We start from the raw sequence: 27,939 nt of genomic DNA on the forward strand, positions 1-27,939 counted from the left end.
GGCAGGCGATGCAGAGCTGGTCGATTCTAGCAAACCGACTTAAAATTAGTGCATAGGCTTAAGCCCGGATCGACTAACCGATCGGTGGTTCCTTCTCCGCAACATCACTTTATCGTAGTTTTACACTCGCGAAAATCGAAAATTATCACCGCGGTTTAAATTCTCACACCTCAGAGTGACACAGTGCTATTGAAATTTATAAATAATTAAAACAGAAAATAAAAAATATTTGTATAAATCAGTAAACATCTGATTTATAATAAAATTGTTCTATACTCAATCTGTAAAGATTCAAGAAATAGTTTTACTATTCAATATAAATAAATTGATCTTTGCAAAACTTTCATAAAACTAATTACTGACTTTTTACATAAAATATATTTTTAACTCTCTATTACATATCTTGTTAGTTACTTTTTTAAATACGGGGATGCAAGACTTGAAAAGTTCTTCTTAAAAAAATCTAAAAAGGGATTTTAAAAATGAACAAATTCGTTACATCGAGTGTCGCGTTTCAATGTAACGAGTTTATTTTAAATCATCAGTGGTTAATCGTTATTCGTGTTTAAAAATGTGATTTAATTCGATGGCCGCAAAATGTCACGTTATGACTTTGGCACCAGCACTGTTTTTTATTCAATATTTTTGTATTATTAGACGCAATTGTTGCACGACGGACGTGTAGCGGGATTAATCACGTAAAAGAATGTACGTAATATATAGCGTGTATTTTTGGTCGTCGGCCAAAATGAATTCATTTTACTACACGTTAATATTTATAGTTGCAACATAAACAGCGGCGCGTTTTACACAAACGTCAAACAACGCGTCGAAAACGACTGAAACGAAAGGGGCCGTTTCTTGTTCGAAGTTGTTAAAGCTGACTAAAATAATATTCGCACTTAATTACCCACTAATTTTGCTTGTGTAGAAACGGGGCAAGGTCATCTTCAGAGTTGTTATGGCCACCGCGGTCAAAACTGTTCTCTAAGAGTATTTTTTTTAAATAATTTGGTCCAAAACGGAGAAAATTTAAAATTGCAATCGAATGCATAAATGCGCAAACGATAAAATAGCCATATGTAAACAAAATGTTTATAATTTAACAAAAAATAATTTTTAACTATTTATTGTTAAAAAAATTGCAAGCGATCTTTTTTATTTATTTTTAAAGTCGAATACAGTTTATATATATATACCTTTATATTTCTCAACTTAAAGTATATGCTTGATGCGATAAAACATACCAATATTCAGTGATTTTATCTTTTCTATGTTCGCAATACCTTGTAAATTTCAATTTTATTTTTAACAGAAAACAATTTTGTTGGAGCAATATCTGGTAAATACGAGGGCTCTGACATCACGACATCTGCTGGTCGTTTTGTTCAGACTGTTTTCGTACTAGATTATACAATTGTGATATAAAAAACTGTAGGGAGAACCTTGACATTCGGTCAAACTTGACGTGTTTTTTGTCCCGCCATTAAAGGGCGTTTCCATTAAGAAGAATGGACCTTTGTTTTAATTTCATAACCATACGCCCATGATTCGGTACTTGTAATTACACGTTAGACTCTAACGTGTCTAACGTATAATTAATTATTACAACCTTAAATTAGCAAATGTCACTATACACGAACTAGCTTGAATATTTAAATTATTCATCACAATATTCATTTGTGAGATTAGGAGAGTTTAGGAAAACCTTACCCATAATAATTGTATTGTGAATTATAATTATGTAATAATCCTAGACATGACAGAAATTTAATAATACTAGTGTTTATATGGGATTCATACCCAAGTCTTTCGGGCATTGCTCTATAGTACTAGTAATTCGCGTAAACGAAAATATAAAAGCAATTTTTCGAAATCTGTAATTTTTAAAACAATAATTTTATTAAAAAAAACATTTTTTCGCATCCCAACATATACTAGCCATACTTTGGCATTGGTAGAAGTCTAGACTATGTTTGAGTTTCATAGCTAAAATAACTTCACTATTTAAAATTAACATTAATGTTACAAATGTCTTTGTTTTAAAAAAATAGTATTGCATATCCCAACATTTTGTTTCATATTAATAACCCGTGCCAAATAGCTTCTAGATGAGACAGGACCACACAATAAGTGGAAACGTTTAAGCGCCCTGAAAAAATATTTCTAAGCTTTCAAGTTATCCAATTTTTTTTTTAAAATAGCACTTGCTTCGTAGTGAAGCTTTATGCATATTTTTATTGTTTATTGCGTCATATTAATCCGGTGTTTACAATATTTAAATATTATTATTAATAGTTGTAGTTTATGGTTAATATCAAATGGATTTCATTTGTGTATCATCATAGCAAATTATAACCAAATTATTTTCATACGCACAGACGAACTAACAACATGCACTGTGAATAAACAAACAAGACGCTTTTGTATATAAAAATTTTAAACGTGAAAACAAAGTAAGCAAACCGAGTGTTCAAGATGATGACCATAAGCGAGAGCAACTACTCTTCCAACCAAATGTCGTCCATGATGACCATCAACGACAAGGTGGTACACCAGGACAGCTTCAACGACGTGCAGCAGTCATCGTCGACCAACAGTGCCTTGATCACCAAACGAGGCTTCAAACCCTCGGACATGTTCGACCCCCAGAAAAAGGAGTTCCTCACCAACCTCAGTTACAAACTATTCCCTGTAAGTTGGGTAAGTGGCGGTATTTTAAGTTCCCCAAGCAACCTACCTATCTACCAAGCAACCAACGGTGTCTCTAACTCGTTAAATTCCTAAGGGATTTCTAATCGACGAATGGTACTTCTGTAACATACCGATCCGAAATGAGGATTAGGTCCATTCGCGCATGGTTGTTTGGTCAAAGTGCTCTCGATGGTTGCACTCGGATTTTTTACACCTGTTAACTAAAAGTAGGTATGTACGTCAAAATGGTGATTTATGATTAAACGTTGGACGATATAGCTATATTTGTATTTGAAATAGTATTTCTTCTACGTTTGCTATAGCAATATATTTAAGATGATGTAGTACATGAAATTCTTGGATATCGTTTGATGTCAAGAAGCGAAGGGTAGATCTAAATTTATTAAAACGTTGACTTTTTAACCAAACTTTTAAGTGTTGTTATGTATTACAAATGAACTAGGAATTAAGCTGTTGTAAAATATAATAATATATAAACATAAATATTTTACTAGTCATGAAACATTGCATCTTTGGTATCTACATATGTATATAGTATCTTTCAACACGTACCATAGACAATATGGTTTTTAATTAAATTATTTTATTGCGGTATTTTAGATAGATTTCAACGATATGTTTTAGATAGACTATCTGGTTTGAAGTTACTAAACGATTTATAGGTTCACTACAAGCATTAATTGCGTTTGTGCCAGAAAGAAAATTTTAGCGTCATATCGCTAGTGTATTGTCTTCGAAATTTTCCTCTTGTCTAAACGTGCATAAGAATAAAAAATCATTGGTTTTTATGACTTGTCGCATATTGTATAATTTCGGGGTGATCGTTACAGTTCTTAAAAATATTTTAATATTCTTCTAACATTGCCTTAATCTTGAAATAAATCGGCAATAACATTTTTATATAGAAGCTAAAATGTAGTAAATCTATACAATTTTCAGGAATAAATGCCGCTTTTAATAAAAATATTGAATTATTTGACGTGCAACCATTTTAAATACATTTCTCTCAAATAATTATACATAATCTAAACATAAAACATCAGTTGTTTTTATTGAATGTGTATTTTTAGTGAAATTATATTTTTACTAGAAGAAATAAAATTTAAATAACTATTCCATTGAAAATGTATCAAACAATTGATTTATAATTTTACTGGGCAATTAGAGTGAAACTGTGTTGCTACATGTACATTCGGAACATTTTGGCCTTAACAGGTGATGAGTCCTACTGTCGATGAAATCCAATTTGACAGTTACCAAACGTCCATTCAAACCCAAACCGAACATAATGAAACTTAAACACATATAATTAGTTTTAGAACTATCATTAGGTTAAGTTGGGTTTGGTTAATTTGTTTAGGTTAGAATTGGGCCTTAACAAGTTATGTGTCACCTTAGAACTATTTCTTAAAACGAAATTCATCAGGGTGGTGGTAGTCTATAGTTATTTGTATATTTTTCATTTTAAAGCACATCGGTAAAATTGAATTGTCGAATTTTTATTATTTTATTTTTACGAATGATCGAAAATAAGCACTATTCTGATAATTAGTCGGATTAGATATAATTTATATTTTATTCGACATAAATTCGTTTTATAAATCACGCAAATGAACGTTTCACGCCTATTAAATTACAGTTTAAAACAGCATATAATTTCACTAGCACATGTCAGTGAAATTATAACTTATACTACTATTACGTTTGTCATTTGAATCGAGTTTCATTAAAAAAAATAGGGACTATTAATTAAAATATAATACAAAGCTGACTCACCATATTTTATATATTTATTATTTCTATAATAATTAAAATTAAACCATTGCCGTTCATATGCATCTGTTGCATCTTTGTCACTGACTGCATCTTTATACAATGACAAAGCTTAATCAAGAAGACAGATTTTTTTCTACATATTATCAGATTTCATTGGTTGATTAATCATTCAATCTCTTTTTTATAAAAAGCATGAGAGATATTTATGAACATAATACATCAAAATATTTTATTTATTATTAAAAAACATTTATTTTACATAAAATCTTTTAAGCTCAATTTTGCAAATTAAATTGTCTGACATTTACCAACGTGCCAATGAAAAATTAAGAGTTTCGTTTATACTGTCAAAAAGACACTTGCTGTTTATAAAATAATACTTCACATTATAAGTAAAATATTTTCTTCAATGTGCTGTACGTTAAAATGTATCTCGAATTTATTTTAATGTAAAAAAATATTTTTAAAGAATATTCTAGGACGCTCATTTATGTTCTTATCTCTGCTGTCGCTACGAACCTTTTGAAAACGTGTTTATTATTTATAAACACTTCGTTTAGACAAAGCATTTCCGTCAAAAACACTGTTCATAATTTAGACCACTTTATTCCATTTTAAACGCCAAATTAAATACAATTTTCTTGCGACATAATTTTCTACATAAAGAATCTACGAGCGTGACAAAATGCGTCGTCAATACTTAGCTGTCTAACACAAACTGCGCATCCTATATGACTGATAATTACCACAGCTAGTATTAAATGTATTTTTTTGACCGTTTTAAAAAAGTCTAGTTAAAGTCATAAAATCAATACAATTTTTTTGAAATAATATTAAAGCTAAAATAAAAAATATTAATCATTAAACTTTTATCTAATTTAGAGCAATCTAATTAGAAAGTATAAACAACATAATACTAATCTGCTTGAAACATAAACAGTAAAATTAAAAACTAATTAAGAGTCAAAACGGAAAATGTTGGTGCCAACAAAATTGGCGTATGTTGAAAACAAAAAAAATATTATGTAGGCGAGATGTTATAAAGATGATGAGATGTTAGTGAGATTATTAGTTAATTGAAATTTAAAATTTTGATGACATGATAATATAGTATTTTGAGCGACGAAAATTGTTACTCATGCACCCAAAACATAATTGAGTAAGCTACTGTTTTACAATCTAGGGAAAAACGTCACATTTTAACTTTACAAAAGGAGAATCCGCTTAAATCGCGCAAATGACACAACTGCAAATTGACCATCGTTTACCAGCTAGTGTTGAAAGGTAGCCTGTCAGATTTGACGGTAGACTTGGATTTCGTTTTCGGCCATTGTTCTCGGCTGCCTTTAGAATTTAGATTCTGGCTCGAGTCCAGCGTGTGGGCTTTCCAAATAATTATTTCGATTATAATAAAACGCAATCGTATTGCAAATGCGCGTTTGTTACAATCGATTAGATCGGCCCTATTAAAAATGCATTTGAATATATTCGATTATCAGTAATGACGACGTTGTCAATTTTGACCGATTTCGAATATACTGCTACGCAGTTATATACAGTCTGATAAAACATATTTTAAACAATAACAAATAGTCTGGTTCCACTCCGAATTATCAACATTAGTTAAAGGATCAAGAACTAGGAGCGGCACTGTACTTCCCCTGAATTTTCAATTGTATATAAGCCAAGATACTGATGCTATAAATTAATTGCTTCAGACACTTCTGTTAGAAATTTACTCTCCCAACTGTATCCAGAAATAGTACTTCACTTCCAACTTAGAAAATAATTCAGCCAAACTCCACCCAAGTAGAGCCAAGCCGAATTGATCGAGATGACCCTTAGAAGAGCTAGAAAAGTGTCTGTTTTCTTTCAAACATGCGATCTGGTGCAGCTAAACTTTGTAGATATAAAAATAAAAACATTTTAATTCTAATATCAAAATCTATAACGATATACATAAGTATTACTATTGAATACTGGAGAATCGCTTATTTATAACTTTCATGCAACGCAACGGTGAAGAATAAAGGAGTGAGCATCGACGGATTGTCGACACCACCCTTTCATTGAATACACGCTACGTCAATAATTGTTAAAGTGACACGCGCTCCGCATAACAAAGTCGAGCATCCTCGACAGCTTATCACAAGCTCTGACGATATACTTTCTAATCTCAACATTCTTGAACTGATACTATATTTAATGTTTGCAGCGAATATATAGAACGGATATGTTTTCAAAATATTGATATTGTTGTATTCAAGCCAATACACGATTCGAACGTGCTCATATCGCTGTGTATCGATTCTAAAAGTCGTAAATCCGTCTAATCGTCATAATGTAAAGCGAATAAATGGGTCGCGATGACCCGATTGCATTGAAACATGATTTTTCGCTCTAGAGTTTAAAATAGCTTCTATTTCCGTCGCTCCGGAGATTTTTGGACCTCTGGAATGGTTTATAATTTGGAAGAAATTAGAAGAAAAAGTCCACTCATGTCGCAAATAATCACGATGAACAGCAACTGCTTCTAAAAAAAATCTTGACGCTGGTGTTGCTGGCAATAAAACAGACTTAATTAAAATTGGCAAGTAACTTTATACATTTTTTAATAAAATTTGCTGTTAAATCTAGTGTTTTTAAATATATTTTATATATCAATAGTAGATTTATTTTAATAGATAATAGTTACGCCAAGAATGCATAATCTTCTGAAACTACACCTAATTTGTTATAATTATTTAGAAATCTATTGTACCTAATTTCGATTAGGTGATTAAATGTTAAGTACATGATAAGATATGTATTTTAAGTACATGATAACATAAATCAAAAATCATTGTATAGACATTAGTAAATATCATAAGCAATAATAAAAAAAGATTATAAGTAAGTTTTGGATTTAATAATGATTTATAGTATACAACTTTTTAGAGTTGTTAAGGAAACAATTAAAATAAGTAGCGGTAAATAATAAATAAACATAATAAACGCATTTTTTCTGATTTACATTAATTCTTGAGTGTAGTTAAATGTATCGTTCATCGTTGTTCGTGCAACGATTTCGATTAATTTTTTTTAAATATTAATTTTAAATATATTTCATTCATATTGTTTTAATTTTTGTAACAGCTATTAAAAACAGTATTTAGGGATTAAAATTGTACAATATTAGCTGAGTTTTTTCTAGAATATGTTGCGTTTCTTAATACCCAAAAATATAGGTGGCGGATTTTTCGTGTTTCGCGCTCATAAATTCACGCATAGCGCTCGTAATATCGCCTTAAATATTAATTAGAAAAAAAAAATTATAATCTTTTGAAGTTTATTACATTTTTAAAGTGTTAATACGTTATCATGTTATCATTAAGATTGTAGGCGACTTACTATATATTAGAGTAAAATCTTTTTATGATTTACTAGAGACCATTATATACTCATAAGGTGCACATTGTGGCCAGGAGGCGTTATTAGGCCTTATTTTTTTTAAAACGATGAAGGTCGGACTGTAACAGTCAATAGTGAGTGCTATAGGCGCATGATAATCGATTATTTTTGCTATGTAATCGAAGATATTGATATGGAAAACATTTGGTTTTAACAAGATGGCGCAACTTGCCACATAACACGTGCAACATTGAATGTTTCGCGAGAAAAGTTCCCATGTCGCATTATTTCACGTTTTGATGACGTCAACTGGCCGCCAAGATAATGCTATTTAACACCGTTGTGTTGGATTTTTTGTGGGGCTACGCTAAAAGTCGTGTTTATGCCGACAAACCTGAAACGTTGAAGCACCTAAAAACTAACATCCGAAATGAATGAAAAAGTCATCGAAAATTACATCGAAAAGATCGGTATTTAATTGATATTATTTTTTATCATTATTCCTTATTATCAAATAATCGATAAATAAAAAAATTCCGAAAATATCCTAAAATATGTTTGTTTTTTTTTTTATAAAAAAGTTCGAAAACTAAAGTTAGATCACACATATCATTTTTAGTCAAATTTAAATAACCGTTTTTTAAAAATAATTAAGCTTCATGGATACGTGTCCTTTATTAAAGTATTGACCAGACCCAATGCTGCTTCTTAGGAACTGCATTAGAATTGAAAAACATATAATATACTGTATATATGTGAGCCCTGTATAATGCATTGTAATACATTCGCACACAAAATTCAATTGCTTTTAAAACCATTAACTTGAATTAATCGATTTTCATATATAAATTTATATTTTTTTATTACTATTAAAAAAAATGCTAATTCAGAAGCTTTCGGATACAGGAAATAATAAAAACATATGGAACATAACTTTGATTGTATTCGTACGTGTGCGTATGTGAGTCTATATTCTCATGTGTATATGACGCTATAGCATACACCGGACAATTTGAACAATGATACTTGTATTTGTGTCATATTATTAATAATACAATCAAAAGAGTTTGTTTACAGATTTATTCGATCATATAGATCTTTATCATCATAACTATATCGTTTTTAAAAGTGACCGGATTATTGCGCACACGAAATTTTCACACAGCGGAAATTTTGAATATATATGATTTTTTGTTTATTGAATATATTTTACTTTTAATTCCAACTGCTTTATATTGTTTTCTATTTTTTAAGTAAATGTTTGTGTAATTTTAGGAAATGTAAGTGTGTATTTTTTTATGCGTTTATTGATCATATATGATCGGAATTTTCGTAATGAGAATTTTAAAAGATTTTTTTTTATCTCAAAGAAAATAATATAGTCCCTGCGTTAGGAAATCGAGTGGTTAATGAAAATCAAAGCTTTTTAATTTAATTGAATATTTCCCATATTTGTTACATATTGAATAACAAATTAGTTAAAACAGGTTAAAAAGTCAACGTTAGGTCACTGAATGAATTTCATGTAAGTAGGTGCTGAAAACTGTAACTTATCTCTCGTGAAAGAAAAATAATAAGAACTTTCACCGATCGGCATCGTATCACATAAGAAGACGATTTATAATTAGCGAACGCGAACGACACTGTTATGGGCGGCGAAACAACTAAAAAAACACGGGCAACCTTCCAAATCTGACGCTCGGTCAAAATTTCAATTTCATAACATCAGATTTCAGCGTTGTTTTTTTTCTTCTTGCACTCGTCAGAACGACCACCCCAAATCGGCAGACCCATCGCCCTCCGCATTTCTGGAGGACGAGACCCAAGAGCCCGAAGGATGTACGGTCAGTCGAATGTGGTGTCAGGTTCCAAAAATAATCAGATCAGATTTAGCGCCACAAAGTCATGAAGATCGTCCATTGTAAATCGTCATAAAATCGCCAATCGATAGAATAGAGCATAAACTATCATTTGATTATGGGAATATGGTTAATTATAAGCTCATTGTGTGTATATTATATTACATTAAAAAATCAGATCATTTAAACCTATGTTTTGTGAATAAGCCTTGAGAAAGTAAGATCTCTTTCAGAGCAAAGCGATTTTACCATATCAAAATAGATAAGATGAAATCATATATTATTTAAAAAATATCACTTACTAATAAATACCAGCAGAATAGTAGCAATGGGATTAAAATAGTCAATTTTAATTTATTTAATTTTACAAGTAAGTAGTGCGAATAAAAATTAAGACGTTATAAAATAAAACTGAAATATTCTGATCTTTTTTGCAAAAATATTTTTAATCCGGTCAGATATAATTCCAAAACTTATTAAAAAATGTATTTAAACACACTGAATGCCTTTTTTGGTAATATTTGTATGGTTTCGATCACTTGATATCGTATTTTAAGTATTAATCTTACTTTATATTTTTTATTAAATTTTGTATTGCGATAAAATGCATTAATTATTTCACAGGACAATATTAATAGTATAATTTATAACTAGTATTATTATTAAAAAAAAAACAATGGTAGTTTGTTATTTTTCTCCGGAGAAAAACCTAACTTTAATAACATTATCATATTAATTTTTAGAAAGGTTGAAAATTTGTATATAATTTTATTGTCAGGCAATATAGAATATTTGGAATGTCAAATGTGAATTCAGGTGGTTAACGAGAAATTTATAACATAAGATTCATTGCGATTAAACTGCTGGTCAAATATCTACTGTATAGCTTTAAAGGGATTATATTATAATATAAAATAATATATTGTTAATAACTATTACTTAAGAGTTTCATCATATCAATCTATTCGCCATTATTTGATCCATACTTGCAGTAACATTTCATTACTAATTACTAACTAATCATTTTTTTTCTTTAGATTTTCAATTAACATGCATGTTTTGATTTCTTATTATATAATTAATTAAATTCTTGCTGTTATGATACCTCATAAAACTGTATTGGTATTTGAAATTATAAAAAAATAGCTTCTAATAATAAGGGTTGCCAAAATCTATTAGAGTCCGTTTAAAAATAATCAAAGAAAGAACTCTGGTGATAAATTTGTGTAACGAAAGCGTCGTTTGGAATGTTTTATGATACAAATGAGTTATACAATATCACAGTCGAGAGACTGAGACGACTGCCAAGCGTTTTGTAATATTCCTACAGAATGTATCATAACTATCGAATCTTTGGCAAATTTTTAATTGGCCATGCTTGACTGTAGATGTAAATTTGATCATCCGGATGAGTAATAGGTCACATGCCTTGAGAGTGAGCAAAGTTTAATTTCAAGCTGGATGAAAAATGTCTATTTATACCTATCTCTAAGATCATTGTGTAAATGTGTAAATATAAAGTTTTGATTTTTATTTTGTTCACATTGTTTTAGCTTGATCATATCATTGTTTATACTCATTAAGATTTCACTGTGTTTTAAAAGCGTATATTAATGTTTGGTTTGATCTTTCAGGAAGACTTCGCTGAAAATAGGTCTCCGATAACTGTGGGCGATAAGGAAATTGATTTGAACAAGATTTTCACTCCAGCAGCTGATGCTGAAGAGCATCTTATCAAGAAAAACAGTTAGTTTTACAAATAAATATTTAAATATTATTTTATAAGGGCAGCATATGAACGTATTATTTATTATTGCTATTGTTATAAATTGACGGGTTAATATCAATATTATCAGTGTACTGACGGACCATATGGTACGTAACGTTATATGAAAATGATTATTTTAATTAACAATGTTCCAAACACAATTCATTTTACTGGCTAAAAATAGCTATGTAGTGACCTTCGCTGACCCATATAAAATATAACACTACTTCATTGCAATTACACTCCTTTAGATGTGAATAATAGGACAAGAAAATACATTCTAACAAATATAAACGATTCATTAAACAACTTTACATCTACAAAACATTTAATCAAATACTGAAAAAATAGTTTATAATTCTTAATATTTACATTGATCGATTTTTTTTATTTCTCTGCTATTATTTTTATTTATATTGATTCTCGTATTTTTCCATATTTTTTTTAACATTTTTCACTTTGATAAATGTAGGTTAATTTTCTTGTTCAATAAATTGTTAATCTGTTTATTTTTATCGAATGAACAGAATATCCATCGCTGAAACTTTTTTTATTGGCAGCAGCTGTTGGAGGGATTCAATTTTTGAGCTGATTTAATTACAAATGATTTGATATAAAATCCTTCTGTAAACTGTAAGCTCTGAAACATACATTATGTTCGATTGATTATCTGTTAGCATTCTTATTAAAATAAAATATTTGTGAAATTAAAAATACTTTTCAGTTTCTCTGTTTTCTCATTATAAAGTTTTTCATCAAGTGTATTATTTTAAGTTTCGTAATTTATTTAATCACAAGGTTTATTTATCCCTACAAATTCTAAATCATATATTATTCATTGTATGTCTACTCATTTATTCTCAACTTACTATTGTACAATAAGGCATTTTAAGAAACTTAAATCTGAACAAACTTTCAAAACATTACATAGATTGAGAGTATTATTCAAAGTATATTCAAACCGAATTTTGGTCAATAGGAGGGAGCAAAAATAATTATCCCTTCTCAGAAGTAAAAAATTCACGCCAAAAGCAATAAAATCGAGTCAGCGGCGTTGCTCGGTAACGAGCGTTCCTACTGCGACGGCGATGGCACGATTTTATTGCTTTTGACGTGGATTTTCGACATCTGAGAAGAGATGATTGTTTTTACAATAAGTCTTCATATGAACGCTAGATAACCGAGCGCTTCGGCACGATTTAATTGCTTTTGACGTGGATTCTAAACAGAGATTCCCTTGAATTTGGCCAGAAAAATGCATACTATGAATCTTAATGAAATTGAAGTATTAAAAAAAACAATTTTTGTCCCACCTGAAAAAATCTGAAATTACGTCCCTGGCACCAAATCTACTGTTTTGCGCTATATGTTCTTATTTTTGAGCTTCGCACTCAAAACCTCGCTTTTTTGTTAGCGTAAATCAGAAATATCTATCACCTTAAATTTTAGCATAATGCATAAAAGGCAAAACGGAAAACTATTATCAGTTTTATAGTACTACTTGTAACAAGAACAAAACGATGCGTCAAATTAAACGGCCGAACAGTAACGCGCCTATGAGCTGGAACGGAGTGTACCGAAAAATATAGTAAAAAATATAATTTATAGACACAATTTGAGTAGATATGATTGAATATAACGAATCTCGCTTTGATCAATTTTCTTTAAATTGAATAAAAATTAACTAGAAAATATTTGGACCCTAAAATTTTATAGCATTCCCGGTTATGTATATAACATTTTGTAGCTGGTCTTGATGAACCCCTCCGATGCCACTAATTGTATTATATGTTGAAATTTTGAAAAAATTAAAGAGCAATATTAAAAGTGCTCTGATGGACCGTATAGTACAGAATGCTATCTGATAAATGCTCGTTAAACAAAAGAGACTTATCTTTGTTGAAGGTATAAAACGTAATGTTATTTAGATAACTTATGACGTATTCTAACGAGAATTCATTTTCAGTTATTTGAGTATATCTCCCAAACAACAAGCGAGCCTATATAGATTATATAACAGTATTTTATTTAACTTTTCAGAAACAGCATTTGCTTCATCGTCTTTCTATGCATCTGGTTTTCACCCTACTGTGAAAGATCAAATGGAATTGGCTAAAAAGATCAGCACCTCTCTCAGTGAACCGGCGAACGAACTAAGCAAAGGGCAATCTATGTATGTCAACCGTAAAAACAGATCTGTGAAATGGGTACATGAAGGCAAAGGTATATATACCAATTGAAATATGATTCATATTGTACTTTTATAGATATATATATTATTATATTGTTTTATTATATCAGGTAAAAACACGTCTAACACTTGTGCAACACCGACTCCGAGTTCGGCTCACGACTCCCCGTACCGTCAACCTGCAACAACCACTTATCCTAAGCAACAGCAACAACAACAACAACAACAACAACAGCAACAATGTCAGCCTAAATACAACACATTACCCCGTTCGTTCCCGAGTGCGCCCAAGATTCAGCCGACAAATACTTTGCCGAGGATGGAGCCGTTCCCGACTCCCGTCACAACTCTCACACCACTACCCGAATTGTATATCCCTCCGCTGCAGACAAAGCTGAACGACGTTTACTCTTCGCCTTCGAGCCTGAAACTGAACCAATGGAACGGAAAGAACTACAACACAGCAGCCAGAGGATGGGGACAGACCGAGGCATATTACAGACCGGTGACGTTCGACGACAAGGGCCTATGTACCAATCTGCCTTTTTCTGATTTTTAAAGTTACAAACATTAATAATGATATTTAATAAGTGATCCATTATTTATTTATAAATATTTGCTATATATGTATGTAAATGTTTTTAACATTGAAGAATGATTCGATTGTAGGGGAAGGAGTCGTACCTTGGATTAATATTACATATATTGATCATTGATCATTTTATTTTAAGCCCTGTATATTCCCAGTTAAAGGCGAAGGATATACCGCTGTACCAGGAAATATGATTTTGAAACCCATCATACCTGGGAATATTAATTTTGAGCTTCAGTTCTACCGTATAGCAAACAATGGCATATTTTGTTGTACATTAATATTTATTAGATATGCTACCCTTCCCTATTTATACATATATAAATATTTATATAGACAATATTAATACTAATGATTTATTAAATGTTAAAGATAACTGTTAACGTGGGTTGTGATTATTAAAATTTGAAGCTTTTATGTGTTTAAACTATTTATTTATTTGTTGAACTTTCTTCAAATTTTAAGAATAAATTTCAATGTATTTATGTATTTGTTTCTACTTCTTAATGTTGTATATATATGCATTGACCTCGTCTTTGAAGATAAATCACATTTATTGTATTTCAACCATTTTTAGAATACAGGACACAGCAATAAAAATACACTCAGAAACAATACATTGATCGGTCAAAAGAATTAGTATTCTAAAACATGCATTTTTATTGAGCTTCCTATCAGTACACATAAAAAATATTGTAGACGTAAAACCAATAACTAAAGAATTATTGAACATTAAACAATAAAATATAAAATAAATTCGTTTACTATCAGCGTTTAATTTTTTAATAATTTATTTTATAACAAAATTTCCATTGTTACAAAACTGGAAATAAAGTTATTAATTTATAAAATTTAAGTTATTTTCACAGACATTTTTGAAAACAAGTAATATTTGTGCAAGTTGTTTACGTAACCTTGTCTATATCACATAGTTGTCTCTGAAGATCAGTTTGAACTTTTGTATTTCGGAACGCGTAATGTGAATTAGCTGTTTGGTATGAGTCGCGTATACTGCGTAGCTGTTTGGTATGAGTCGTTCCAGCAATTGCCTTATAGAAAGCTATGACAACATAGGTTTGGCTAAACAAAACACTAGTAAAATCGGAATTTTGGAACATAGACCACACAGACTTTTGAAAAGTGAAAACTCTGTAAGCTATTTTTCATAAGACAAACAAGTCTAGAAAAATAGTTTAAAGAGCGACTTTTGGAAAAAACTGAAATGATATCCCTGATTCTAAATCACAAATTCTGAGTTAATCTTTCACATTTTTCAATCGACGATAAGATACTCTAAAAGGGATTAAAACACCTCTAATAATTTCCACAGGACCGAACAGATCCAACGCACGCGCCGTATTGTATATTCATAGAGATCATATAAATACTTACATAAGCAGTATATATATGATCTCTAAACTTATTATTATTTTATGTTCAAATATTAAAGGACAACCGTCGGTATTCGCATTTCATAATAAGCTATTATATTATATGATAAATTTAACACATTACAAATCATAAACTCACTTTTCAGTCTCGGGGGGGCCCGTCGACGGTACAGGAAACTTCAACATTTCATAACGAAGGTCGAGTCACTGTAAAAAAACACGTTTTATAATTGTTTACATGGTTTAATCGACGTTTACTTCTTATCATCGCATATATTACAATATAATAGTTAAAACGTACCTAGTTAATTTGCACTCCGAATCTTTATAACCGATCAAAACAACGATGCACGTGTAAAATCGCACGAAATATCCTACCTTGCGCCATTTTGTTTTTTCTCATGTAATACAATTTGAAAAACAATCAAATATTTAAATCGTTTTTATTTTTATTTCAAAAATATTTTTTTAAATCACTTATTTAAGACCGTCTGAATGCGGTAACACTGTAGTGTTTCAACTATTATTATATATACATATATAAAATATATAAGATATAATTATCTTATATGTATATACTATTATATCTATATTCAAAGTTATTATTTATATTTTTTAACATATGGTATTTTTCATATGTAACATTCAAATCGAAGGAGTATTTTATAACTATTGCATAATCTTCGCCAACCGAAGAAAAAACTTTTAAGACATGCACAGACAGACCAGCACAGTATGTAAATTATGTACAAAATATTACTGTGCTAGGTGATATAAATACCAAAATGGGTAAAGAGCGATTTGTAACGTATATTATAGCTTATATACAATTAGTACTGATAACGGACAATACTAATAACTCAAACAATTCGATCGACCTACATACAAATATTCATAATGGAACGCGGCACAATCCAAAAAAGGCAACTTCCCTACGGCTCTCTAAAACTTTATCGGCGCCGCGAGAAGCTATAGAGATGCAAATACGTCGACTCTGATCATCCACTATTCGTAGCCGAATTAAGAACGACAATTTCAAACGTCAGCAAAGTGTGAACACAAATATAGTGTAATCCACCTAAAAAACCCTAATAACCACCCTAAACCCACAGAAAACAACTCAGCTCTAACTTTATTAGCCCTACTAATAACAGAACACGAGATTACACCTCTATGAACTATAAATGGAAATGTTTGTCAAGACGCACAAAGAAATTTCAGAAAAAACTGTCGGTAATACCGCCCCGGAGAAAAGGCCGGATCGGCTCGATGAGGAATGTAGTAGCTAACATTTTGCTAGTTTAAGTATAAGTATATGCTTTAACTGCATTATTTTTAGTTAAAACATTTAATATATTGTTAGTTAACATTGAAAACACTATAATTGCTTTCAGAGCTGGCTAACAGTCGTTTCGAAAACGAATATAAACTTGAATCACTTTCCTGATCGGTCGAAATTGAAATGCCATCTCGTGAAAAATTATTTCTATCACAAGAACTTTTCCCAAACGATAAACAGTAGTGACGTGACATTTGCACATGTCACTCGGGGCAGCCATCTCTGTCAACTGTACTATTTTCAACTTTTAAGCTAAAAGTTGAGCTACTGTAATACGCGAAGACAAAAGACTAAAATATTGTATATACATGGACGTTATTTGGGGGAGCGGATGGGGGGAGGGGGGAGGTGGAGGCATTTGTCCTCTCTTGAATTTGGTCAGAAAAGTGCATGTCATTTAATGAAATACAATAAATTTTAATGAACCTCTATAAAGGTACGCTCGTTACCGAGCGTTCTCACCGCAACGGCGACAGCAAGGTTTTATTGCTTTTGACGTTGAATTTTGACTTCTGAGAATGGATAATTGTTTTTCGCGTTGGGTCAAAATGTGGTTTAGATGTGCTTTATTCAATTCTCACTTATTGTAAGTCGTAATATTGTTATAAAAATCTAAATATGGACGTTAGATAACCGAGCGCTTCACTGCTGATTTTATTGCCTTTTATGTGGATTCTAAACAGGGCCTTGAATTTGGCCAGAAAAATGCATGTCATTTAATGAAAAATATGAATCTGAATGAAATGGAAATATTAAAAAAACGACCACTGACTGGCCAACTTTTGCCCTCCTCTGGAAAACGTTGCAATGATGTCCCTGTCCATGAAGACCCTCTAACTGGTAGACGGCTAATGAACTATTTTCACGACTGTAATGTCTACGACTCTTCTTTATATGAAGCTTGAATATTATTGTGCATATATCAATATAAATAAGTGTGCGATTCACTATATATCAAATAGCTTCTCTGGCGTCTAACTGACTGCAAAAGTCACACCACTCGGTCACTAATTCTGAAAGTTTGCTTGTTCCAGGACTATTATTATTAAAAACAATCGTTTTGCAACTTTAGATTTTATTTTTAATATTTTATATAATCAAAATATGAGAATTATCTTCTTAATATAATTACAATAAGTGGGCGCCTGTCCTGCCTGTGCTTAACGCCAATGCAGTTCTTACAGATCTAATTACTTTTAAATCTTATGTTTAATATTTAATGAACCATCGTCGTGCTGATTATAAAAGGAAGATAAATAAAAGTCGTCATATTCTAAAATAATACTGTTTCTATATATTTCTGTGTATAACGTCATATAATATAAAATGACTTGTATATAATACTATGTATAAATCTATAAACATGTATGTATATAATACATATATACAGACAAACTCGTTTATATAAAATGAATGCGAATACATCCTTGTCGTAATACAATCACTTTACAAATAAATAAAACAAAACGGATGTACGGGAATACGATTCAGTTCTGCAAAAATGGTCTTTTAATAAACGATTTCGACTGTATATACATTATTACGTATGACACTTAATACGAATACTCAAACAAAATGACACAAGAATTACAAAAAAATTACAACGAAATCATCGATTTCTTGGCACATAGTGTACAAAGTCAGTCCTGACAATGGGATGGGGAGGACTTAAAAAATAATGATAAAAAGAGAGGGTGCTGATTCTAAAGCGTGAAAGCGGGTTCAAGAATTAAATAATAATATAAATGGCACGATTGAATTTATGATCCTTTTAATTATGGCAAAGGTATGGTAAAATGGAATGTCAATCTACGTATATAAACAAAATTAAAACAATTTAACGCAACATAATAAAGGAAATAACAATATTCATATAAAAATGAGGGATAAAGGATAAAAAGACATCAACAAAATATTTTTTTATACACTTTCGTCGAATAATAATTACTAAAAATAAAAAAAATAAAACGCATGCATATTTAAAAAATTGATGAATGATCTAAATGGGATCTAATTCGGCGGAATGTGATTGGAAATTGATAGAAAATCTAGGGTGATCCATCAGGAACTATCCGACTGTTCGTTTTCCACGCTGTGACAAATATTTATGAGTTCCACAAATTCTAAAAAATCACCATGGAATATTTGGAAGGAATGGACATATTCATACAAAAGGCACAGGGTTTTTTTTACACAATCTATGCATAATAGAAATTAGACTACCTTTCAACAAATACCATTTTTATGTACGTATACATATTTTGTACTTGATATTTCGGGAGTATATAAATATAACATTTGTTCATATTATTTTATAATCTAAACATAATATGAAACATTATTTATCATCAATTTCACCAAAATTATAATATTATATGTTACTTTTTACAATAGAGAATAAATTAAAAATGCACCGGGAGAACTTTTCTAATGATAGTTTCAATTATTAACATTATACTATATGTATCTTTATATAATTCATGTATAAGAATATTTTAGGCACAATATCAAATAAGGCGTGTAAACATTATCATTTTTATATTGTTATATGAAACAATCAAAAATTCGGAACACACAAATCTATTGAAACTATAGAGCCTCAAATGCAATCACCGTTCATAGGTAGTAATTCTTTCATTATTATTTTTATAAAATTCAAAACCTCTATATCTAATATATAATATGTATATGTACAAGTATTCTTGCATTCAAATATAATTTTATACCATCTTCTTATATAATATAAAGACGAAAATACTAAATACGTAAAAAATTAGACATTTTAATATTATTAAACGTTTCAATATTTTTTTTAATATGACATACGAATTGAGTCGTATAATTATAATAATTTAATAGACATTTTATAATAAACGTTACAATCATATTGCATACATCAGATTACAATATTATTGTTCATTTTGCTTTACACATTATTTATATATAATATTGTATATATATTTATATCATATATATATATATTTAATTACTATTATAACAATATTCTAAAAAACTGTAATAAATTATAAAACGTTTGTTTGAAACATTCGAGACATATTTCATTATTATTTTGTACAATTCATATAAACTAAAAATAAATATTTCTTCATCCATGTGAGAAATTTGGCACTAATAATCATAACTATATAAAGTGTAATTAACTGTTGATGTTTCAAATTTATTTCATATTTATATGGCACAATGATGAGCTATTATCGTAAAACAGTTCTACAGTTTCCCTTTAAATCTTGCAGCTATGGCACAAGTAAGAATAGAGAGGTAACAAATCTGATGATACATATTTTCAATATCACGTTGAGAATAGACTGTGGATATTAAACACTTACAAAATCACTATATTTACACTTAAATCTAATTGCCTCTGTTTTTTAATCATAATCATGCACGCTTCAGCTTCTTTTTATCTTGAACAATATAAACACTACAATCCTTATTATAAATATCTTGTATTGCTCTACTATTCATCTCATTAATGTAAAAGGTCTTTTTCATATCATTAAGAAATATCTTTTTACATCATAAATATTTCTTCAGGCACTGACGTCTCGTATATGTGGTAAAGCTTTCAAAATTGCTTACGCAGACTTATCTTTGACAAAATTGGGTTTCAAGGAACGAGATTATATAAAAAACACAATAATTTTGTCAAAGACACAAAAGAGTTAAACTATCTTATACGTATAAGTAGTATATAATTACAAGTTGTACATTTCACGTTGGATGTTCTCCAGTGATTAAAATTGTCTTTTTTCAATCAAATCACCTGAATTTGATAATCACAAACGAATGAACGTTGAACGTTGCACGAAATCTTATGTGCCGCTGGTGCCGGCTCCGACTTGCTGAGATTCTTGATGTCTGTATTTGTGAGACGTCATCTGAGACAGTCCGAGAACGGCAAATCCGCATTGTAGACAGTGATAATGTGTCTGCTTTTTGGAATGAATACATTGAGGATCATAGCCACAACCTGGAAAGTAATATATAAAAAAAATTAGAAACCAATCAAACTGTTTACAATAATAAAACATAAGTATCAGTCAAAATTCAGTTCAAAATTTTTTGGGTCAACCTGAACCCTTCCCTATTTCTATATCGGTATAATTTAACAGCTTTTCCATGATCTAACTAACTGAATAATTCACACCACACAACATATAATCCTGAAAAATAATAAACTACCCGAAGGTAGTGCAAACTAAAATTGGTAGGAATTTGATTTTTGTCAATATCAGAATCACAAAACCCAAACAGAGTTGGTAAAATTATTTTAGAAATATAAATATAAAGTGAGGTTTTCGTGAGTTTTTTTCAAGGAATATGATATATTATTAAAATGGTGCAGATAATTATGAAAAATTATGAAGAGGAAAATATCACTGACCTTTACTGGGAGGGAATTTGTCGAATCCTGCAGCTTGAATAGAATCCATCTTCTGATGCTGTCTTCTATGAGCCACAACCTTATTTGTGTCGGTACACACAAAATCACACTTGAGGCAATGGAAATGAGAGGCCTTATTTTGCGTTGCTCCTGAAAATACAAACAATAATTAAAAAATACAATTATATAGAAATTACATGTATCGACTTTAAAAAATACTAACCGAAATTACTAGCGTGAACACAGTCTTGTCTACCGCAGAAGACGTTAGCTCTGTACTGTTGAAAATCTCCACCCATTAGAGTGTCTAATCTGTAAAGGAAAAACAATCATGTTTAAAAAAAATACTGCATATAAGATTTATATATAAAATACTTAATTTTTTTTATCTGCTGCAAATTTATAGGTCAATACAACTTATAATTATTTTAATTAAAGTATTTACGACGTATGGCTTTAAAACCTTATGCAGGAATGTCATTTCAGACTTTTCCAGGGGGGGGGGGGGCAATGTTTTGCGTAAAACTTTGTGCAACAATCCTAATTAATGTTCTATGCTTTAGTCATGACAATAAATAAGTCACAAAAATAGTCGCTTAATATGACATAATAGATGAATGCTTCTCTATTCAAAATCTAGTAATATATAATTAAAACATACCTTTCATGTCTAGCAGTATGTTGAACGAATCTCGTTTTATCACAGAAGGAATATCCACAGTCGCGTCTCGTACAATGGAAATGTGTTTGATGTTCTCTATAAAAATATATATAATATTAAGATAATGCCATATAATAAATACATATTATATAAATAATATAAATACCTATAGCCACAGTGCTGATAGGCACAGTCTTCGTTGAATCTAAATCTTAGATAGCCCTCAGGTATGGGTTCGTCTTTCAACATTCTCATACTCGGTGCTCCTCTAGCAGTGTGACTTCTTTTATTTATGATATCCGCATCCTTATCTCCTTTAGAGAGTGAAGATGTTGGAATGGAGGATGCTCCTAACATTCCAGATTGTTCCATCAGCAATTCAGGTGGATACATCATTCCAGGATACAGCGGGAAAGTTGATCTGCGAATAAATATAGATATTATTGTTGAGCTCCTTCTGCTTCTTAAAGACAGTTATAAAATTACAATATACCTTTGACTCAGAAATGCCATTTGAGCCAATTGGGAAGGTGTGAGACCCGGAATGCCAGAAAGTCCGAGTTGTTGATATTTTAACGGATCCTGCAGAACTGAATTCTTTCCGGAAGCTTGCGCCAAATATTGTTGAAGCAATAAACTGTGCACTGCTTGGCCGCTTTGATTCACAGCTACGTTTTGATTCATCTGAGCGTTTTGTCTTTGTGCCGGTGACGGAGGAGCTCCAGTTGACGATGCCGTGGATGGTAAGATTGATATTTCAGGATATTCTCTCTCTAACGTCTCCTGTGTAATTGAATAAATGTAAGTATAAGGTGCTAAAAATATTTATTATAGTGGGAGTGGTAGATATACCTTAGTTGCTGCTAAGCCCATAGCTGCTGTGTCGTAAGTCGGTGGCTGCGAAGGACAGTGATGAGCGTGATCTGGAGGCGGCCTGTGGCAATGCGGACACGCCGGTGAACGAGATCCAGCATTCGGCGAAGTGCCCGACGTTCTCTCGTGCGACGAGGGATAAAATGTTCCTGCAGCTTTAACAACTAAAAATTATAATATACTTAAATATATATCTACAACACAATATGTACATGTGAAAACATACATATATATACAGGGTGGTTCATAAGTCGCTTTAGAATTTAAAAGTATTAGGAAAATAATATTTATAAGACTTTCGTTTGATAAATATTTTGTTTAAAAAATAATTGCAAATTGCACTTAATGAGTTACTGCGAGCGAGAAAAAATTGTGTTTTAGCATACGTTGATTTCAAGTAGCACTGGGAAGAAAGAGGTTCAGGTCCATTGCAAAGGTGCAGCAGACGAAGCATTTTTATGACTAATTTTAAAATGCTAAAGTGAATTATGGACCCCATGTATATAAAATAAATAAATACAATACCTGATACACATCCCCCGGAAGCATCTTCAGAGTTTTCATTCTTCAAGCACAAAGATCCGCCCTGAAAGTTTTCCAAAGCGGCAACCATCTCGGCGTTTTTTCCCGTAAGCATTGCACTGAGGCTCTCCTTGCTTTTTATAGAGTAATCTTTGACCTCTTCGCCGATCTTTCCGATGATCTCTGGCTTGATATCCACGTCAACCAGTTTCGGATTGGTGTTCTGTCCAATGTGCTTGTGAGTCAACAGTGACGAATATTGAGTCAAAATTGCACCACATTGAGGAATCTGAGTGCAATGGAAATGACCCCTCAATTGATTCTTGCAACATCCTCTTGTGTTACATTCCTCCCAATTGGAGTAATAATCAAAACCTTCCAGCAGCTGCATTATCGAGTGATTTTCTCTGCTATGCGTCTCCAACGACGTGTGATTGTCAGAAGAGTACGAACATTGAGAACAGTGCATGTGTAGTTTTGAAGATTTTAAAGTGCAATTTGGATAATGGATGAAGCAAGTGTCTGCAGAAGTATACACGTCGAAATGATGGAATTTCAGCTTCTGTAAATAAATATAGATATGAATATCCTGTGTGAGTAATAGTATAAATAGTATAGGGAAGTCAATGAATGAAATATTAAAAAGTTGTTAAATCAGATAATTACCATAAAATCATCATTAGTCGGACACGGAGACTGCGACATTGCCATCTGACTATTCTTAGGCAGCTTAAACGATGTGAATATGGCTTGTGGCGTAGTCTAAAATTTATAATAAATAATATAATAGATGCAAAATTGACATATTTTAACGATGTCGATCAACTAACTTTACTTACATGATCGGCCCAAACTTCCACGACCCTGTTCTTGGGCGGCCTTCCTCTCTTTCTACTGAACATCTCGTCAAGTGAGCTAGCTGGCCCCGCGTGACTTTGAGCTACTTGCGTTTGAAGCATGTTTGGTGTTAGGCTTTGTAATGCGTTGGGAGTTAACGCTTGTAGAGCCGGAGTCAGACTTTGTAGAGCACTCGGGCTGATGTTCTGAAGAGCGCTGGGTGGTAAGTTTTGCAGAGGGTTTGTGTTCAGAGCGTGGGCCAAACGAGCGAGCGGCGGTGATAGCGGCGATAATAAAGCGTGCTGGCGATGATGCTCGAGACGACGGAATGGTTGTTCATCCGACGGAACAATAACACAACCGCAGTTTTCCTAAAATTATAATAAAATATTATATACCACTTTAAAAAACATTTTATAGCATACTAGATTATTTTTAGAACCACGCAAAATCATTTAGAACGACTGAAATAATTTCAAAACATTCTTGATAAAATTCTCTAGAAAGTACTTTAAGATATTTGAGAATTTTAGCAATGAATTTGTTAAGTAGTTAGTAGAAGAAAAAATTCGTTAAGTCTGAAAGATTTTCATTGTTACTTTTTGTACCGCAGCAGTAATCAAACTAGGTTCAATTTTGTATTATTTGGAAGCTCGTTAAATTTAAAAAGTATCTTAAAATGCCTTGAGAGCTTGAGAAGCCTTAGTTGTCGATTTAAGATTTGCAAGAATTAATCAAAAATAATTGGCTTGCGCTTTAGACTCAATAAAAAAATACAAGAAGTAAACGGATGATAATCTAGAATCTATATATTAAACAGATTACTCACCCAAGTACAATGGTAATGTGTAGTGTCTCTAATGTGTTGACATGACGAATTATTACAAAAATTTCCTTTGCTCGATGTTTGGAAGTAAGCTTCGGTCACTTGATTTTGATGTTCGTGCTCTAAAGCATGTTTCATTATAGTACTCTGACAACTGAAATACGGTAAATTTAAAAGTAAGATCTAAGTTTGATACTAATAAATAATAAATGTGCTCAATGAACAACCTGTGGGCAAAACTGCAACAATCGGCTAAACAATGATAGTGCTTATTGAAAGCCGAGCATTTTAGACATTTGTCGTTTTGATCTGTAGCACCGTTGAATGTGAATATGTACTTTTTTGTGATTTCATCAATGACTAGTTGATTCTGAAGTGTAATAATGTAAGATTAGTATTAACATATTAGTGAATTACTTTGTTGTACAATAAAGTACCAACCAAATTTTGATGATGTTCCAAAACTGAATCGTTTGAAGTCAAATCCATAGCCATTGACATCGGAATCAACGGCGGCGGTCCATATAAGGAAGAAATTGAATTTTCCTCTTGATCGCCGCTCATCATATTGTTGTTCTTTGGCGATAGAGCCGATTTAATCTTTAGCGGATTATCATCAGCGCTTGCTTGAAACATGGCACTTTGTATGACTGATGCGGGTAAACTACTCAATGAAATCAATGATTATTATCTTAAATTAAATTAACTTATTTCAATAACTATTAGGAATATAAATACCCATAGTTCAACTCTTGTTCTTTCCTTTCGTGTTTTCTTTTGTGCGAAAACAGTTGACTCGAAGAGTGCAGAACGTAATTGCACCTCGGTCTGATGCAATGAATGTGATTGCACATTCTACTAAAACTGAAAGTTGTTAAATATTTCATTAAAGATTATATATTCGATTAAAATTATTTAAGCAAATCAGAAAGTGTAATATACCGGCAGTCTCTATAAGGACACGGTTCGTTCTTCATGTATTTCTTGAAACCGTCTCTTGCTAATTGCTCGTCTTTGATGTGATAAGTCTTGTGTTTTTCTGCAAATATAATTTCATATAAGTAAAGAGTAGCAACATGCTTTATATTGCATAGCTTTTATAACCGAATTTATAATATATATAAAATGTAAAAAGTAAATCTCCTAATATCTGTACTCCGCTATTGTCATATTCTATAAAGATTGCTCTCACTCACAGATGGTTAACGAATATTTAATTTATTTGATGTAATATTTACCCATATCAGCTTTATTTTTAAATGTATATCTGCACCCTGGTCTTCGACAATGGAAGTGAGTCGTTCTCTGTCCACGGAAAGCACAATGCGGTGCTGAGCAGCGTTCGGTAGCCCGGAATCTTTGAAAACCTTCTTGCAATATAGCTGAGTCTTTCCTGTGGTAATTCGCATGCATTTGTACGTCCGACGTCGATATGTAAACCTAAAAGATTAATAAAATCAGTAAGCCGTTGGTATATTTTGCGTACGTTGAATATCAATCAGGATTATAAACCTTATCGCAGCCGTCTTGAATGCAATGGTAATGAGTTTGACTTCTATTGTGAGGACATCCTGCACCTCGCTCGTTGCAATCGTCCAGCGGAGAATAGCGCATGAAGCCGTGAGCCAAAGAGTCGTCTCTTTTCTTGTGCCACTGTAATTATATCATGTTATATTAGTATTATATATGTATATTTCGTAGGGTCGCATTGAATATTTTTTATAATAACCAACCTTGAAGTGTCTAATCATCTCTTCTTTCTTGCAGAATACTCTGCCGCTGCAATCCATGCAGTGGAAATGCTCCCTATAGCCTAAATCCTTACAATAAGAAGAACCACATTCCAACGCTGAACCATATCTGTTTTTAAGACAAATTTATTAGATTTTGGATTTAACATGTTGTTGTGTTATATAGCAATATAACTTACCTTTTAACGTATCTCGAATAGTCCAACGTAGGAACGGACGATTGACGTCTGCCGTCTAACTGTCCCAAAGATGCCAGAAGAGCTGCAATTATAGAATAAGCTTACGTTGTAGAATTTTAGATGTGAACATTTAGGTAACATTAGTTAATTTTATTTACACATGAGCAATATTATTTTAATAAAGCTTCACAAGTTAATAGCAATAAATTTAAAAAAATATTTATACACGTTTTTTAATACAATATTATTATTCTTTCTGAATTATATTTTTGCAATTAATATATGCATTATTGTAAAAAAGAATTTCAATAATTATACTGTACAAATAATATATTATTCTCATTATTGATTGGGCGAATTTTAAGCAGTCTGTTTTTATAAAATACAACAATAATTAAACTGCACAACTATATATTTGCCACAAAGATACGATAATTAGAAAATATTATTAAAAATGCATTGTTTTTCGATACAAACTATTTTTTAGTTGATTATAACAAATTTAAGGTATGACGATAATAGTAATTTTTGATCAGATTTTCATTAAACTGTTTTGTAAAATTGACCTTGTAAATATCTCGATTGAGATCGTTATTCAGCCTGATCCGTCATCTTGTTTAAAAAAGGCGACTTAAAAATATTTAAAAAATCATAACTCATTTAAAAATGATCTTATAGAAAAAAGTAAAGAAGGTAAAAATTATACAAATAATAAATTTAAGTAAAATACCAAAATGTTTTTATAATTTGTAAAATTGTAGCACATTTTAATATTCGCCCATTTTTATAAATTTATTCACCTTTTAATTTCTTATCGATTTTAGTATTTGGTGTAGTTTTTGGTTGTGAGTTTGAAGAGATTCC

At 31.2% G+C, this 27,939-nt stretch overlaps 2 protein-coding genes across 13 annotated transcripts in view; one reads left to right on the forward strand and one right to left on the reverse strand.

Annotated features, from left to right (window-relative positions):
- Positions 1-14,776, forward strand: LOC148235600 (uncharacterized). 7 transcript variants are annotated; one of them, XM_088184643.1, is made up of 6 exons: positions 48-114; positions 2,382-2,694; positions 9,648-9,725; positions 11,375-11,486; positions 13,549-13,731; positions 13,810-14,411. In XM_088184643.1, the coding sequence occupies exons 2-6, from the start codon at positions 2,479-2,481 to the stop codon at positions 14,256-14,258; spliced, it is 1,038 nt and encodes a 345-aa protein (XP_088040769.1). In that variant the 5' UTR covers positions 48-114; positions 2,382-2,478; the 3' UTR covers positions 14,259-14,411. The 7 variants fall into 7 exon arrangements, with proteins under 7 accessions (XP_088040767.1, XP_088040764.1, XP_088040769.1 ...); XM_088184641.1 differs by lacking the exon at positions 9,648-9,725 and having other exon boundaries at positions 1-84; positions 13,810-14,776; XM_088184638.1 differs by lacking the exon at positions 9,648-9,725 and having other exon boundaries at positions 1-84; positions 2,382-2,703.
- A 5,313-nt stretch (positions 14,777-20,089) lies between these two features.
- The window catches only part of LOC148235601 (zinc finger protein castor homolog 1-like), a 149,069-nt gene continuing 141,219 nt past the window's right edge, over positions 20,090-27,939 (reverse strand). For 2 of the 6 annotated variants that reach the window (XM_088184542.1, XM_088184541.1), the window contains exons 10-28: positions 27,076-27,157; positions 26,879-27,005; positions 26,658-26,798; positions 26,384-26,585; positions 26,088-26,184; positions 25,884-26,009; positions 25,587-25,809; positions 25,373-25,515; positions 25,149-25,299; positions 24,313-24,690; positions 24,149-24,244; positions 23,486-24,044; positions 22,940-23,124; positions 22,581-22,870; positions 22,254-22,508; positions 22,088-22,183; positions 21,650-21,738; positions 21,427-21,576; positions 20,090-21,012 (exon numbers count right to left, since the gene is read on the reverse strand). In XM_088184542.1, coding sequence (XP_088040668.1) covers positions 20,855-21,012; positions 21,427-21,576; positions 21,650-21,738; positions 22,088-22,183; positions 22,254-22,508; positions 22,581-22,870; positions 22,940-23,124; positions 23,486-24,044; positions 24,149-24,244; positions 24,313-24,690; positions 25,149-25,299; positions 25,373-25,515; positions 25,587-25,809; positions 25,884-26,009; positions 26,088-26,184; positions 26,384-26,585; positions 26,658-26,798; positions 26,879-27,005; positions 27,076-27,157 — 3,548 coding nt within the window. In that variant the 3' untranslated portion in view covers positions 20,090-20,854. The remainder of the gene's footprint in view (positions 21,013-21,426; positions 21,577-21,649; positions 21,739-22,087; positions 22,184-22,253; positions 22,509-22,580; positions 22,871-22,939; positions 23,125-23,485; positions 24,045-24,148; positions 24,245-24,312; positions 24,691-25,148; positions 25,300-25,372; positions 25,516-25,586; positions 25,810-25,883; positions 26,010-26,087; positions 26,185-26,383; positions 26,586-26,657; positions 26,799-26,878; positions 27,006-27,075; positions 27,158-27,939) is intronic. The other 4 variants (XM_088184545.1, XM_088184544.1, XM_088184543.1 and 1 more) reach the window with 4 other exon arrangements.

This window comes from Plectrocnemia conspersa, unplaced genomic scaffold, assembly GCF_051122295.1.
Source record: "Plectrocnemia conspersa isolate PC_06_02 unplaced genomic scaffold, ASM5112229v1 ptg000004l, whole genome shotgun sequence".
NCBI classification, from domain to species: Eukaryota; Metazoa; Arthropoda; class Insecta; order Trichoptera; family Polycentropodidae; genus Plectrocnemia; species Plectrocnemia conspersa.